Below are 16215 nucleotides of genomic sequence, written 5' to 3'. Positions count from 1 at the left end.
ACTGGCTCCAGTCAGAGACCCAGGCATGGGACCTGAGGCAACCTCCATGCTCCTTCATCCCTCACTGTTGAGATTGGCTTTAGCAACTGCATTAAAGTCTTGCACAGCTGGTACAATCTACTGTATAGCAAAGCTGGATGATATATATATAGCTGTATAGGGACTCACAGAAACAGTAATTATGTTTGTGCTAAATCCACGCCCTCCTCAAATCCACACCCATCACTCAGTTTTCTTCAATTAAAATAAAACAAAAATGAAGAAACAGCAAAAAAGGTGGAGTCTACTGATAATTGGATATTTCAATGTGCTCTTCTTAACGGTCCCAACACCTTATTTAGAATTGGATTTTTGCTTTTCTTTTGGACACCTGGCACAGTAGAAGCATAAGGGTGGAAAGCAAAATGTGGTGAGTTTGTAAGAATGTGCTAGAGGCTGCAGCTTAAATCAGAGCCAACTGAGAGAGCAGGCTATGAGAAGCCCTGGAGACTTAGGAAGTCCATTCAGTAGAATCTGGCAGTATAGGGCTGATCCAAGATCAACCTAACATTTCTGGGCTCACACCACAGAGGTTCCCTTTATCAGAATCTCTAGATGGATATGGGCTTCAAAGGGTGATTGCTTTCTGGAATTCATTTGTCCATCACTAATTGATCTGTGATTAGCGGCCCTTTCTTGCTCAGCAAATAACAAAGTTTCAGAAATCTGAACACAGATAATGAAGACAGTAACTATCTAACTGTGATGAGTCCTTTGTGCTGTGCATAAATGTCAGCAAACTCAATAAAAGTGCAATTAGAGCTCGTTATACTTCTTTCACAGCTACAGGAGCTATTTAGAGCATCCGAGCCAAAGAAATCTTTGTGCTCTTTGAGCTTTTCAAACTATGCTTACCTGTCAAAAATGCCTTGTGGAATCAGAAAGGGCTGCAGCTTTTATCACTTGCTTTAGAAAATTATACATTTCTTCTGATTCCTAAATCAGAGCCAAAGAGAATCATGAAACCTGTTCATGTGTGTTCAAGGTGTGGTTCCATTTGAGCCTCTGTAAGGCGGAACCCTTGAAATGTAGCTTTCAGTTCATTTATACCTTTTGGCTTTTCTAACTAAAAATTCAGAAAATGGAGATCATCCTACAAAGCAAAGGGAGAACTGGTCCCACTGCAAGGTTTGGGGGGTTCTTGTTATATATAGGTCATCATGTGGGATGAATGGCCTAAGTCCAGACATGTCAGCAGCTGTCACTTAGAACACACCAAAACATCTCCCTTGGCTAGTGGAATTATGCTGTTAATTTAGTGTAATGCAGCACCCTGGATATTCACCATGTGCCAGGTATTATGCTAAGATTTTTGTAGATGTCAACTTGGGGAACTCTCAAACAACCTTGTAAGGCAGGCATGACCCAAGAGTTCATACTTCACTCTGGTGAAGTCGTTGAGGCCAAGTGAGGTCAAGTGACTTGCCCAAGGACATGGCTAACAATCACAGAGCCAGGAGTCGAACTCAGACTTCTGGAAACAGTTCTTGCCTGCTACCCTAATGCTGCTTTCCATCAAGGGACACTTTCAGGTACTTTCCTAACCTAGCAGTAATGGTGCCTAGTGCTCCTTGGCTTTCGAGATCACAAAAGACTGGAGGCACTTATAACATGCTGGATTTATTCTGTTGCTGTGGTTCTAGACCCAAAGCAAATGTTATTCCCTGTGTCCAGAGTATCCCCTTCACAGCTAGAGCAACAAAACACTCAGAACTCCAGGCAGCTTGGAGTGGACGGGAGTCCTCAGCCAGGCTGTGCACAGGCACAGCAGAAAGTACAGAAGAAGTTGCTTCATGTTGTCATGAATACAACCCCAGGCTCAGAAGTAAGGCAGACCCTTTCTCAGAGACTTTCATTCCATGGCCCTTGTCCTGACATAGTTTAGAAAATTATGGGGCCAAAGGACAGGGACCATCTCTTGGGGGCCAGAAGTTCTGAGAAGACCAGCTCTGATGGGATTCATCCCACAAACTCGAGATTCATCTCTCCCATTTACCAGTAAAGACAGCAAGCTGCAGGCAGGTCCCTTGGGGCAAAGGAGCTCCCAGGAATCCACACAGGAAACGGCCTTCTATGTAGGTACCATGTTCAGCCAAGAGCCATATAAAGCCAGGGGATATCTCCAGGTGATAACAATAAACAGCATTTTATGGAAGGGATCTATCACCAGGAATATTACAAATATTTCACCTAAGTCTCTGGAAGGAGGGGGTGGAATCCAACCTACGTGAGCTCGTTACCACCATTCTCAATGTATGAATGAGAAGATTCAAAGTTTCATGTACGTGAACCAGTAGGCCACATGCATGTTCCATAAGGTCAGGGACATAGTCTCTTGAAGTAGTCCCTTCTTCAAATTCACTGCTGCACCCCCAGCCCCTAGCAACACGCCCAGCACACAGGAAGTGGTCAAGGGATGACTGCTGAATGAGGAAATGGAGCGACTTGATCATGATCTCCAAGCAAAGCAACATCAGGGCTCAGACCTCTGGCACTAAGGGCCATGGCCATGGCCAAAGCAGTGCAGGGAAAAAAAGGGAATGCACACTACTCAAAGCACAGGGCTCAGAAGACAGTGGGTGGAGGCACTTGAGTCCACTCCCCAAGAGGGGGAAGATGCGACAAACCAAGGGCTGGAAGCTCCTTCAAAACATTCTATTCTGTGAAGAAGCCAGAAAATGGATGTGCTACAATTAGCAAAGAAATACCTTGTGGAGAGATTTAGAGCCCAATCATAATTTACATTTGCAGATATGTAGATCTCTAAGTGCGTGGCTTCTGCCCTGATTACTAATTAATGAGGTACAAAACTGGCTGGTGGAAGGAAACGGTGCTGATTATGTCAGTCTTGTGGAACACAGGAGCTCTGTGGTCTAAGAAGGTAGATGATTCTTTTAACATACATTTCAGTAAATTAAAAGAACAAAACAGGGACAGAAGGTTTGTAGAAATGGAAGCAAAAACTTAAGACAGAAATGTGGGCTATCAACCCTCTAGGGTCTTGGAGAGGCAAATCCCAATTATTCATGGATCTCTCATCAAATGTGTGTGTGTATATATATATATATATATATATATTTTTTTTTTTTTACAGCAAGTGTACCTTTATTTAATCAGCAGACAGAATTCTGCTGCAAATGTATTGGTATAATTTAGAGAAGACTGCAATAAGATAGTTAAAGAGGAACAAACAGAAAAGACAAAAAAATTAAAAAGTTGCTTAATTTTTAATGGGCAATTCCTTCCCCACTCATGCCATCTGCCACCCATTGGGCTCCCTATGTTGCATCGGGAAAGATACTGAGTAAGTGCCAAATGCCACAAAAACCATCACAAAGGGCATGCCCCCAAGCAGAGGGACCCCTTATAGCAATCTTGCAGAAGTCTTTACAACAGAGATAAATAAGATTAGGAACTGGAGTGTGCATTCCTCCAGATGTGCTGACCACCGTGGAAGTCTCCTGGAGCAATGAGCTCCACCTTCCTGAGGAATAAAGCTGCTGGGATTGGCTCCTCCCTTCCCCATCTGACTTTTTAACTTAAAGAAGCAGATATTATTAAAGGAGACAGTTGGTTACCACCTACCGTTTGACTTTTCACTATCTGCAGGTTTCATCTGAATGGGATGATGCATCTAAAAATACAAAAGTGAGAAAGTAAAGACAGATTGAACAACTGTAAAAGCAGTCTATAACATCTGATACAATTCAATGTTATTATTCTTTTTTTAAAATATTCATTTTTTAGGTGTAGATGGACACAACACAATGCCTTTATTTTTTTTTTTAAATGTGGTGCTGAGGATCGAACCCGGGTCCCGCCCATGCTAGGTGAGCACTCTACTGCTGAGCCACAATCCCAGCCCTCAACTTCATTATTGATACCCTGCTATCATTACCAGGGTTCGGAATTAATGATAGGACTTCTCCCAGACAGAATTACCTATGTTAAAAAACAAATCCGAGTTTTCAGTTCAAGAATGTAACCATTTTCAGTCAGGGGGCACTGTAACACCACACTTAAAAGCTTAGGCTTTTGAGTCAGAACTTGAGTTCAAAACCACTCAATACAGCTTCTGCCTCTATGTGGTAGAAACTTCTGGTTCTGCCACTTGTTAACAGCTACATGACTTTGGGCCAACGTCTTAACTACTCTGAGCTTCAGTCTCCTCATCTGTGAGATGGAGAGAACACTTGTATAAAAAGGTTGAGATCGAATGAGATTATGTACATAGGATATGCCAACAGAAATCGGCTACTGTGATTGTACTATTAGGAGTTTAAGTGCAGATTTATCTTTGCTCCTACCCTGGCCATTCTGTACATCTGCTTCATGAATTCTTCCCAGGTCTCATAGTTCTGAGTAATTTATAGGTTGAGCAGTTGATTGATTTAGATGCCATTATATACTGATTAAATGCTAGCATAGACTAGCCGTGCAGAGTCATGGAGAGACTGGAGGGAGGGAGCGAGGGAGGGAAGAGGGAAGGAAGTAACACAGGTGGGTGAGAGGGACCACTGGCCTCTGATCACAATCAGTACACACGCAGGGGTAGAAAGAACTTGCCAGGACAGGGCTGAGCTCCTGCATCGTGGCCTGGATGCTCCATGGCTCTTTATACAAAACTGATCCCACCACTGTGCATGATCCATAGTTCACGCCAAGTGCAGAATGCTACCACCATTTCCAATTAAAATAAATTCCTCAAACTACTTTCAGAGGTCCTTTTGCTTCATATTTCATCCCACCCCAAGGAACACAGAAGCCACAGGGTAGATGGAATCACTGGCGGTGCAAATGCTTTTTATTATAATGGGACCCGTTCTCTCTGAACCTTTAATTTCCCCAGTGGACTTCCATCACTCGCAAGCCATAGCTCAGGGTTTTATCTAATTTAAATGAAAGGGGGAATGGTACTCGGCTCTGGCACTTATATGATGGGAAATTATTATCAGGTGGTCTGTGCGCATCTGACATCTGCCAGGGTCTTCAGAATACAAGAAGGAAGAGGGAGGGCTGTGCAGGGGTAAGAAGCTAAATAATTCCAAGCTGCCTCACTTCCCGTAACAGACAGAATGGCCTTATGCACAGAACACAGGCCTTGAGATGCAGGGTCCACTACTATCCCCATTTCATCCATTCATAGACTCAATTTGTGGAGCAGAGACAACAATGAGAATAGAATGTTTAGGGGTCCTGAGTAGGCCAGTCTTTTCAGAAAAAACACGGGATACATACCTTACAAAGCAGACAGAAGTAAACTGTGGAAACCCCTGATTTGGGCTGAGTAAAATGACCCCAATCTATCCTATAGTAATGGAGAAAATGACAAAATGAAATGTTCAGGAAAGACGACAGTCTTTGAGTAAGCTCTTCTGCCAGTATGCACGCGTCCACCCATTCAGCAAACTCGGGAGAAATAATCAGGCTCTAGGTGAAGGCCTGGGGACAAGGCCAAGGGAGGACGTTCCTCCCCTTGGGGTGTTCACTGTGTGGTGGGGGTGACGTGGCTACATGCAGCCAGCTGAGCACTGTGGCAATGCTGGTGGAGAGGCAAGACAAAATTTCAGGGAGTCCACAGAGGGGTTCAGGCACTTACTTCTGCCTGGCAAAAAAGGCAAAGATTTCCAGCAAGAGTGGAATCCATTTCCTGTCCTTGGACTTGCATCAGAGACAGGTAATACCTGTTATCTCCTTGACAGGATGGGATACCCCATTCAAAGATTCACAGGTTAAAAAAGAGCTCAGTTCCATCTCGTCAGGAGCTTATCACGTGAGTGAGGAAGGCGACGAGAAAGGGCTGAGAAGGCGGTCAGCATCTGGGTCTTAGCCTTGCGACTCAGGAGTTGACATTTCCGTCAACTGAAGAAGCAAAGCCAAAGGATCAAAATTTGTAGTGTAGAAAAGTCATTTTCGGCTCCAGTATGGAGGGTGGATTCGAGCCCAGAAAGGATGCAGGGAGGAGAGTTCAGAGGCACTGCAAACAGTTCAGGTGACACTGATGAAGAGTGAAACTTCAGTGGTAGCTGGCTGGTCATGGGGATGAGGGAGAAGGAGAACTATGGACCTGGGCCACCAAATGGATTAGGGGATCACTGCCAAGCAGGGAAAACGAGAGAGACCGGTTTTGGAGGAGGCTGGTGAGCTCAGGTCTGGATGTGCTAAATATGATGGGAGGTGATGCAGAGAGAAACTGGCCATGTGGGGCTCAAGGGCTCCCTGTGGGAGGCAGCCGTGGAAACCACAGACATTAGCAGATCTATCAGGGAGGGACCTTAGAGTGAAAAAAGAGCCAGGGACAGAACTGCAAAGAACATGAGGAAATAGGTGTCTCAGGACGATAGAGCAAAGGGCAGTACGAGGGGCAGGAGAAGCAGGAGCAACTGGCCTCATGGGAGCCGGACAGGGGAGTTTCTGGAACAAGGGTGAGGCCACCAAGCAGGTGCTGCAAGAGGCTATGAGGCAAACACTGAAGTGTCATTGGCCCTAAAAAGTCCTTTAGGGAGTTTATCAAAGCAATGTCTGTGAAGCGGTAGGACTAGAACTACAGGTTGTAGGGGTGGAGGAGAACTGGGAGAACAACAGTGATGGGGACCTACAATATGGTAAGTAAAGATTACTAGTTTGAGAAGATTAGTTCCCTTTTAAGATGGGAAAGACTGACATGGGTTACTATACTGAAGAGAGTCGGATGAGACTCACCAGCTAGAGCAGAGAGGACAAGTATACTGTGTTACCTATGGGACACAAACATAAAATAGACATGGCTCTTGCCGTCAGGGAGCTTTCAGTCCATCATGGCACTTAATATATACACACCAAGAAAACTGGTGGCAAGATCAGGAGCACAGACAGGTGTTCCGAGCCTACAGCTTTGCCTGTGAAGTGCGTGGAGGACCAGCAGGGGCCTGGAGCCAGGAGGGCAGCATCATTCTATGCTAGAGCTGAAGGAGGGCCCTGGAAATCCTATGGCCTGGTGCTCTCCATTCATTAAGTCTGAAGGGAATTTGTGACTTTGCTCAGGACACACAGATGGTTAGCGACAGAGTTGGGATCAGAAGATTTATCTCCCTGTCTTAATGCAGTGGTGATGCCTCTAGACCCCGCTGCTCCTCTATGAAATATCCAACATGGGCCTTGGGCATATGGGCCTTCACTCACTGAAGGGGTAGATGGAAACCTGGAAGGTGGCTGTGGCATTCCATGGGGGACAGTCCCCTTCCTTTCCTCTAAGCTCCCTTAACACTTGGTGTCTGTAGCCCTGTGGCTAGTATTTATGGAAAGACTTCCCTCTGTTTTTGCAGCTGCTGTTTCTGACCTATCTAGCAGGCACAGGGAATCAACAGTGGTTCTAACAAAGCACTTGCTGCCCTACAAACTTGAACATAGTTTTGGTCTTCACTGGGCCCAGAGCAGGGAAATCTGCTCCACTGAAGTCTGGGTTGTCAGAACATGGTGAATTCTGAGCGGCTGGCTACCCTCCTGCAGGTATGTTCTGGAGACAAATTAGATAATGTATGTAAAGCATGGTGACCTTCGAGAAAGGTGTTCAATCAGGACTGTATTAATGGCTCATTATCACCAACAGTTCATTTGAGTTACAAATTTCTGATCACACACAGGCTGTAAATGTCACCGAGGACAAAAATGGCGTGGAGAAGCTATTCCACGATGTTTCACTTCCTCAAAACCTGCAATGTCCCAAGAACTTTGGGAGATTTCTTGAGTGGAGCAGGGAAATCCCTGAAAAAGAGTGGGCCTTTTAAAGTTTCATGCTATATGACCAATTTTTTTTTCCCTATAGCAGGTGGGGTTTCCACCTGGAGTCACCCAGTGTGACTCCAGGGCCACTCCTCCACTGGATTGTTTCTGTCCTCAAACACCAAGTGGATGCTGGGAGCTCAGGGAGAAAGTTCTCATGATGGAGAATTGGGTGTAGCCACAGATGCTTCAGCTGCTTCTCAGAGAACTGTGGGCTGCACTAAGGTGTGTAGCTCGGGAGCTCAGAGGAGAGATGCCCGTCGCAGACCCAGGGAGGACAAATTCCTCAGATGAACAAGGCTTGAGCTCCTTCTTGAGGGAATCCTCATGTTGGCCAGGAGATGTGTGAAGGACATTTCAGAGATCAGAACACACATCCAAAGTCCCAGATTCAGAGAAAATAGGTCATAGTATTACTAAAGAATGATGATATGACATTCTATCCAATGGGAGAAGCAACGGGAATTCTTAGCCAACAACATTCACGAAAAAATAAAACGCAGTAAGACTAATGCGTTAGGCATGTATTTATGGATTTGAAGAATTTCAAAGAAGAAAACAATGCAGGTCTACTCAGTCTTGAGTTAAAACTGCCCTAGGCAGCAGGATGGCAGCAGAGGTCACACCCTCAGCACCTTTCTCAAGAACTAAAGATGGGGAGGGGGTCAGAACTGCTGTTTCTCAACATTGCTCCAACACCACTAGGGAACCAGGCCTTATCTGCTGCAGAGCAGACGGGGCTAGGGATGGATCTACATGCTGTTATCTGGAGGTCCCAGGCAATAGCAGCAGAGCAGAGAAGGCCCAGAGAATTTGGCAGACTCTATTCCAAATTACCAGTTGTGAGAGAACCTCAGCAGCAGGGTTGAGGCTAGTACCTCGGGATGCCCTCCTTCTCCTGTCTGTGGCAAGTGAACACGTGCTCTTCAAAAACTTTTGCAAGGAGACTCCTAGGAGACATCGGTTACCTAAGGCGAGGCAGAATTAGTTGTGTCTGAAAAAAGAAAATGCAGGGGTCTGTACAGTCATGATCTGTACACTGTTTCCCGAGACTAGAAATCCTGCAAGCACCAGCCTCTGACATTCACAGGGTAGTTTCCTGAGTCATGATGAAACACGAGCAATGACTCCATTCCTTGTGTCTAACTTAGCTGCACTTGTACAAACTTAAAAGGCAACAGGAGAGCTATGGTTTGCAGGTACCAGGTTCTCTGTCTACAGTGCGCTTGCACCAGGGAAATGGCAGGAGCCAAAGTTTTGGAAATAGGTCTCGTCCATCCATGGGAGTTCACCTCACCTAACATATTTCGAGTTCACATTTCTAGAAAGAAAGGTTTCTAAACTATTCTCTGAAGATTCCTTTGAGTGCACACAAAGTTTCCTTTTCACTTTATTGCAGAATAACATTTTGCCTAAAGTATACATTAAGGTGCTGGTATATGGCTTGGTCTCTACTTAGCCCTATTTATTTCAAGACAAATGAAACATAATCTTGAAGTGCTTGTGCCTGGCATGCACGGGACCCTGGGTTTGATTCCCAACAGGACCAAAAACAAAAACAAAAGCCCCAAAGAGAAACTTAATTTTAATAGCTTCCTCTCTCCCAGGGACTGGAGATAAGCATGTTCCTTAGAGACCAGCTCTTGAGCCTCTGCTGGGTCTATGGATCAACTACTGGCCTCACATGCCCAGTGGAGGCAGGACCACCCAGAGCAAAGCCCCCTTGCTGTGGCTCGTTAAGGAACAACTTCTTCAGGGGATGTGCAGGCTTTTGGTGAGGTGGGGCTTCTTGGGGACAGCCCGGCATCTCACCTTTCTTTCCACCCCTAAGCCAAAATCATGCACCAGCAACAACATGAAGTGCTTGCCTGTGTCCCAGGCACTGTGGCTGTGCCATGCCTGCTTCCTGGCCATGTAGCACACAGCCTGTCTGCATGATACTCCAGGTTCCCCTCTCCATTTAGGCTGTGTGGTTCTCCCTCCTCTCTTCCAGAACTGAGCTGTCCACTGGTGGTCTTCAGAATGGTTGGCCTCTGACTGACCTTAGATTTGCTACGGAAGAGCCCAGCTGTGGCTCATGACAATGAGAATGAGAATACAACCTTGGAGCAAGGCCGTTCTCAAGGTCTAGGGGGTAACTATGCACAGAGCTGTGCCCGACTCTAGGTGTTACCACTAGGGTCCCAGCGCTTTGCCAGTCACAGGGATGAGACCTGGCACAGAGCTCCAGCCTCCACTGACCAAACAGTCTGGAGTCTCCATCGCAGATGGGTCTATGTGATCTCTCCCAGTTCCTCTGTCTCAGTCCAGCGATGGCCAAAGGGAAGATTCTGAGCTCTCTGTAAGCGGTGTCCAGGGGGAAGGCTGTGGCTGAGGGGAGGGTGGTGCGGCTGGTTTCTCACCCACAGGAGAACTCATGTTGAAACTTGCTTAACCCCAGCCATCACCAATTGATGAGCTAACCACCTTTCACACGAGATTCAATAAAACATGCCATTTCAAACCTGAAATGGGTTTTACAGAGTCACCGTTATGCATCTCATTACTAAACCTATCCCGACCCCTTGAGAGAACAGTCGTGCTGGCACATATTATAAGCCTACTGCCCATAAAATATTTAAAAGTAGAGGGAGATGGGAGGGAAAGAAGTGAAATTTCAGAAGAGCTATGTGCCAAATGAGAAAAATTAAAGGATTCCAGACAGTAAAGAAGAACTAGTATTTTTCTTTTACTCCACGACAACATGAAAAATGATTCATGCGCGATACTTGGATTGTACAGTAACGATGAAATACCCAAAGCACCTACACTTTCTGAAATTATCTTCAAAAAATTTATGAATGGTAAAAGTTAGTTTCAAAAGTTTCCAACTGGAGGCAGGTCATCCCCCAAAGGGAAGGATTATGTGTACGGTCAAAGTTTCTTTTATTGCAGTCAGACCACCCAGAGATACACACCTGTACATCTACACCTGTACCTCTAGCTAAGTGCTTTTGTCATTTCAGCCCCTGAAATATTATGCTCTGTATATGGAGATGGCGAAGAAACCAAGGTGGTAGGAGTGTTACTTTATCAGTACTGAATAAAAATCTCTGAATTTATTTTACTTTATATTTTGATACTGGGGATTGAACCCAGGGTCACTTTACCAACGACCCACCTCCTCAGGCCTTTTCTGTATTTTCATTTAGAGACAGGGTCTCACTGAATTGCTTAGGGCCTTGCTAAGTTGCTGAGGCTGGCTTTGAACTTGCGACCCTCCTGCCTCAGCCTCTTGAGCCTCTGGGATTACAGTTGTGTGTACCACTGGGTCTGGCTCTGAACTCGTTTTTGTTTCAGACAGTGCAGCAAATTAGCTAGGATACCTTTAGCAGAAATGATACCTCTGCAAGAATCTAGAAGACAAAAACAATTTCTCAGATGGGTTAAAACCAGCTTTTGTCTCCAGGGCTGCCAGATTTGCTGTCCACGGGTGTAACTCATACATGAAATGGGGAATGTATACAATTTTTGTGGCAATTGAAGAAATCATCTCTTCACTCTCAGTTTTTCAGGCATTTGCTCTCAGTGCTTTATGTATGTGAGCCAGTTTAATTCTCAGAATGTCCCTATGAGATTGGTACTTATAAGGAACCAGGGGAGAGAGGGGCTGGGTAACTTGGCCAAGTCACATAGCAAGTAAGCAGAATGTAGGAATGTAGACCTAGGCCTGGCACCCGTTTCAAAGGTGCTTCTCCATGCCACCTCTGCACACAGCCACACCATTACTGCAAGAGAGTGAGGGGTTTCTAAAAACTACAAGATTATCACAGTTTTCTTTCTCCATGCTAAACATGAAGACTGCCTCAACCTATAGGCTTCTTCCCAATGAAAACTCAGACTTTGTAGTATATTTGTATATGTGTATTTTATTCACGCATACATACAAAATTTTTAAATTACTCCAGAATAAAAATTACTATCTGGATTTTCTTCATGAAAAGGGTAGGAAATAAAGCTTATAAGCCTCCAATGAGTGAAAGGAAAAAATCACAGCATTGTGTCATGCCAGGAAAGAACAGTCCCAGCCAATATGTCATTTGATTATGAAGGAACTATACATACACTCTAATCCAGAGGTTCAATGTTAGTTCAACTATATAATCCCCTCAGGCCCTTCTAAATAAGACTCAAGAAACAGAATTAGATGCTGCGGTTCCTTTTGTGGAATAAGCTATCTAAAATATTCTATGCTTTTGCCAATGAAAGGTAAATTAATAAGTGAGATTGGCTATCTATTATTCTGTAAGAGGAAAATAATGGTTTTGATTCTCTGACAGCAACTAATCCTAAATTTTGTGGTTTATTTACAAACCAATAGTGCAAAAACCAAACCAAACCAAACCACACTGAAATCTATCAAATGCATCAATGCATAGACCACTTATTGTTGGGTCAGCCATTTTTCATGTTAGGAGGCTCTGGGATTTGGCTATATTCACTGCCCGGCTTATAAGTCAGTTTATTTGAAAACCACTTTGGAAATTTTGGAGGTGATTATTACCCTCTGAAGTTGCAGATTCCATAGTCCAAGCAGAGTACCCAGGATTCATCTACCCCCAGGCCACAGTGCTTTTCCAAATTGTTCTTTTGTGTATCATCATGGAGTTACCATAGCAGGTACCTAGAAATTTTTCAACTTATTTTTGCTGGCATATATTTTTATAAAAGCAATCTAAACTAAGAAGAAAAAATGAGATTTCAGTGGGATAACAAGATACATAAGTTATCTTTTTCTTCCCATGGTCGAGAGTAACTGGAGAAAAAACTGTGAAAACATATTACGATTTCTTCCTAATAGTCATTGATACATGCAAAGTGCTTAAAATATTGACTGTGTAGTAAATGCTCAATAAAGGTGTTATCACTATCATTTTATATGGTATAGGAATATCCCTGAGGGGAAACCAGAAAAGGTCCCATTTGGAAACTAAAAGAACACACTGATGAATGGCCTTTCTGTTCCCAGGAGAAGCATATAGCTAGTACTGCCCAACTCCCAGCTTTTCTTCTCATATAGCAATAACCCAGTGACAGAGAAAAACATAACCTAAAATTATATATCTGCTTTTGGCTTATCAGGCTCCAAGTCAGCCTTTTTAGCTATAATGACACTACCTATTTACATTTCTGTTAAAATAATGCAGTATACTAAAAGGGGGAAAAACAAGCAATGTAACTGTTTAGTCCTGGCAAAAATAAAATAAAATATTGCAGGAAAATTAGATTACTCTGGGTAGAATTCTATGAGGGAATTTGGAGTCTGTTATGGTGATTAAGTCATCATTTCTGACAGATTACTCTAATCGGCTGTCAAATAACATTCCACAACCCCATCTGTAACTTGGCATCCGAATTATTCAGCCTATGTTACCTTCTGTGTATAAAACACATACCAAACAAGGGGAGGTACAGACTAGCATTTATTATACTCATTAGCTATGATTAGGTTCTGTGTTTTCATTCTAAATAATAACACAAGCTTCCATTTGCTTTATTTATTCTTAAAATTAGGAGAAAAATGAACAGGCTTAAAATGGCAGGCACGGACCATGAATGAAAAATAACGACAATGAACAAAGTATGCGTATACGGCTTTTCTGAAGCAGTGCTGTTGAAGAAGAATGGCAATCCTTTCCTAGCTTAATTTTTTCTTGGAAGTGTTATAGTCTATTAACTATAAAGGCAAATCTATGCCACTTTTTAACCTCTTAACAGAGCTAGTGCCCAATTAATCATTATTTCAGGAGAAGATATTGCTACTACTGTGTTTAGCAAAATTTCTTTGATAGCATTTCAGTTCTCCCTATCACCCCATCTTTGGGATATAGTACATAACGGGTCCACACAATGGAGCTCTTGAGTCAAAGCGCAGCAAAACCAATTAAGATCATGCCTAGGTTTATCTAGAGCCCCCTTGTTTGGGTCTGTATGTTTTAAAGACAAAAACTCAAACAAACCAACAAAAAACCCGGAGGATATAAAACAATTTTAAAAGTGGAGATAAGCCGAAAGAATACAAGAAAAGTCTCAAAGGACTGTGGTGTTGCTGAGGTTATACCATGACAACTACAATTAGAGCAAAAGACCCCAACAATTTTGTGTGACAGCTGGAAGATCACTATCACCACTGATTCATGAGCCAAAATTAAGAGGAAGGTAATAATTTGCCTTTATCACTAAGTGGGAAATATACCAATATCCTTTCTAACCACGATTTCCTTTTCAATGTGGAACTGTCTTCCCAAATTAACGATGGATGCTCTAATACTCGTTCTTCCAGATGTTACCCAGATGCTAAATTAGACATTCTGCCTAATTGAGCTATGCAAACTACACAGTGAAACAGTAATGTCTGCCCTGGCCAGTAAAGAGTGGTCCAGTGACCTGGGGATCCATTTCTATCTCTGACACTAAATTCTATGTGTCATGAACTCATAGCATAATCTCATGTTGTAAGAGAAATGAGCCTGGTTTAAAAATATTTTTTTATATTAGCCTCGGCCATAATGATGTCCTCCACAGCCTTTGGCTCCATCCCCGACCCCAGCTGTTTTTAGGGAGCTCACCATTACCCACTCCTCTGTATCCAGTGAACTGGGACAAACAAAGCCTCACATGACAGTGTGACAGTGTGACTCTGTGAGAGGATGTCCTTTTTGTTTGCCTGAGCCCAGGTGCCTGTGCTCCTCAAGCACGAAGCTATGAGCGTTGGCCACCAAACTGGGGACTCACTTCTGCATCTGGAGCTCCTCAACCTTCTCTCCAGGGCTGTACTCTTGTATTGCTTCCCAGAATGATCTTTTCTCAATCTGTTCAAGCTATGACCTGGCCTCAGCCCTGGAGGAAATACCTTTTGGACAGTGAAACCTGCCTAGCTCATGTACATTTTGGTCACTGCCCCCCCCCCCGCCCCAATAAAACTTGGGATTCTGGCTTGAGACCGCTGCTCTTGGAGCATTGTACCTGGGGTATGATAAGCCCCTCTGTTCTTCCCGATCTCTCATATAACCCTCTGACTTGGCTCTCAGTTTGCTTCATTTTCTTCTCCTTAAAATTCTCACTTTAGATCTGTCTGCACTTTCTTCTTCTCATACGTTATTGTATTTTAACAGCTACTACCACACTGGCTAGTCCCTCTATACCATTGCCTTGTGAATTCGTCAACAACTCGGGTAAAGAAATTTCTCTCCCTTGCTCAGAAACTTTTAATTATGTTCTAAATTAAATTCCAACTCTTTGGCCTGTATTTCAAGGGACACCACACGTGGGCCCAAAGCCACCTTTCCATTTTTCTCATTATTGTACCACGTTTCTCTTCTCTTCTAGTCAAATTAGATAACTCCCCATTCCTGGCACTTCTGCTATGCACTAACCCACAAAAAAGGCAAGAAGGACCCTTCTCCTGAAAAAAACTCTCTACTTTCCTTTGGCAATGTAACTGTGGTGTATTTGTTATTTAAAGACGCCTGAGCTTCATGTGAAACCATCATCTGTGTAGATTAATAGGACAATTTCGTATGACTGAAATTCAAACACTACATAGCAATGGAACGGCATTATTTTCTTTCCAGATGATTCATTAAAAGTCCCCAAAAGTTAAAATTTTGAAGCCTATTTCTTAAGATTCAGAGCACTTTCCATTAATTAATCTGTAATATTTACTAGTTTTCATAAGTAAATTAAACACAGACTCCGTAACTTACTACATTCTAAGGCAACCACAGGATCAAGTATCTCGTGTGTGACACAAGGCGTCCTGCATCCCCTTCAACAGCTGCAACGCTCTGTTAATATTATCGACGCCTTATCCAGGAATCTCTAGTTTCCTTTCAACTTTGAGGGAATCAAAAGCCATCACAAAAATACCCCTCTAACAAGCAAATCTTTAAAATCTCTGGTTCAAAAATAACTTGGAAATTTTAAGCCCACTGTACTTTATCTGACAGGATACAGGCGTTTCATCAAATCAACAGAGAAGCATCACTGAATTTCATATTCTAATGATCCCTCCATAGCTTAGCTGGAGTCCTGAGTTGTTTGAGCTGCTTTACCAGCCACATTCATTAATTAGTGTTTAACATTTCCACCTCTCTGCAAGTTGCAACCTCTCATAAAAAATGTATGATTTGATTGGTTTAGCGGTGACAACTTTATTTTCAGCAGACAAATAAATACAATACCTTATTCAGCATTCTTTTTCCATTTATTTATTTAACTACCTCCATGGCCTTTGGGATTTGTACTAAGTGAATGAAAGTGAATAACCAAGGTAATTTTCTTTTTAAGATCATGTGTAAGCAGAAATGATTAAGTCAGTCCCTTTCTTTCTGTCTCACGAATGTGGCTGGTCCAAAAAAAAAAAAAAAAAAAAAA

At 43.3% G+C, this 16215-nt stretch overlaps 1 protein-coding gene across 23 annotated transcripts in view; it reads right to left on the bottom strand.

Moving 5' to 3' along the window:
- Celf2 (CUGBP Elav-like family member 2) overlaps positions 1–16215 on the bottom strand; it is a 788139-nt gene that overhangs the window by 80507 nt on the left and 691417 nt on the right. For all 23 annotated transcript variants that reach the window (XM_048812770.1, XM_048812760.1, XM_048812761.1 and 20 more), the window contains one exon: positions 3625–3673. In XM_048812770.1, the coding sequence (XP_048668727.1) occupies positions 3625–3673 (49 nt within the window). The remainder of the gene's footprint in view (positions 1–3624; positions 3674–16215) is intronic.

Source organism: Marmota marmota, unplaced genomic scaffold (genome assembly GCF_001458135.2).
Source record: "Marmota marmota marmota unplaced genomic scaffold, marMar, whole genome shotgun sequence".
Taxonomy (NCBI): Eukaryota; Metazoa; Chordata; class Mammalia; order Rodentia; family Sciuridae; genus Marmota; species Marmota marmota.
The sequence above is the reverse complement of the archived record's forward strand: the minus strand, read 5'-3'. Positions and strand labels throughout refer to the sequence as shown.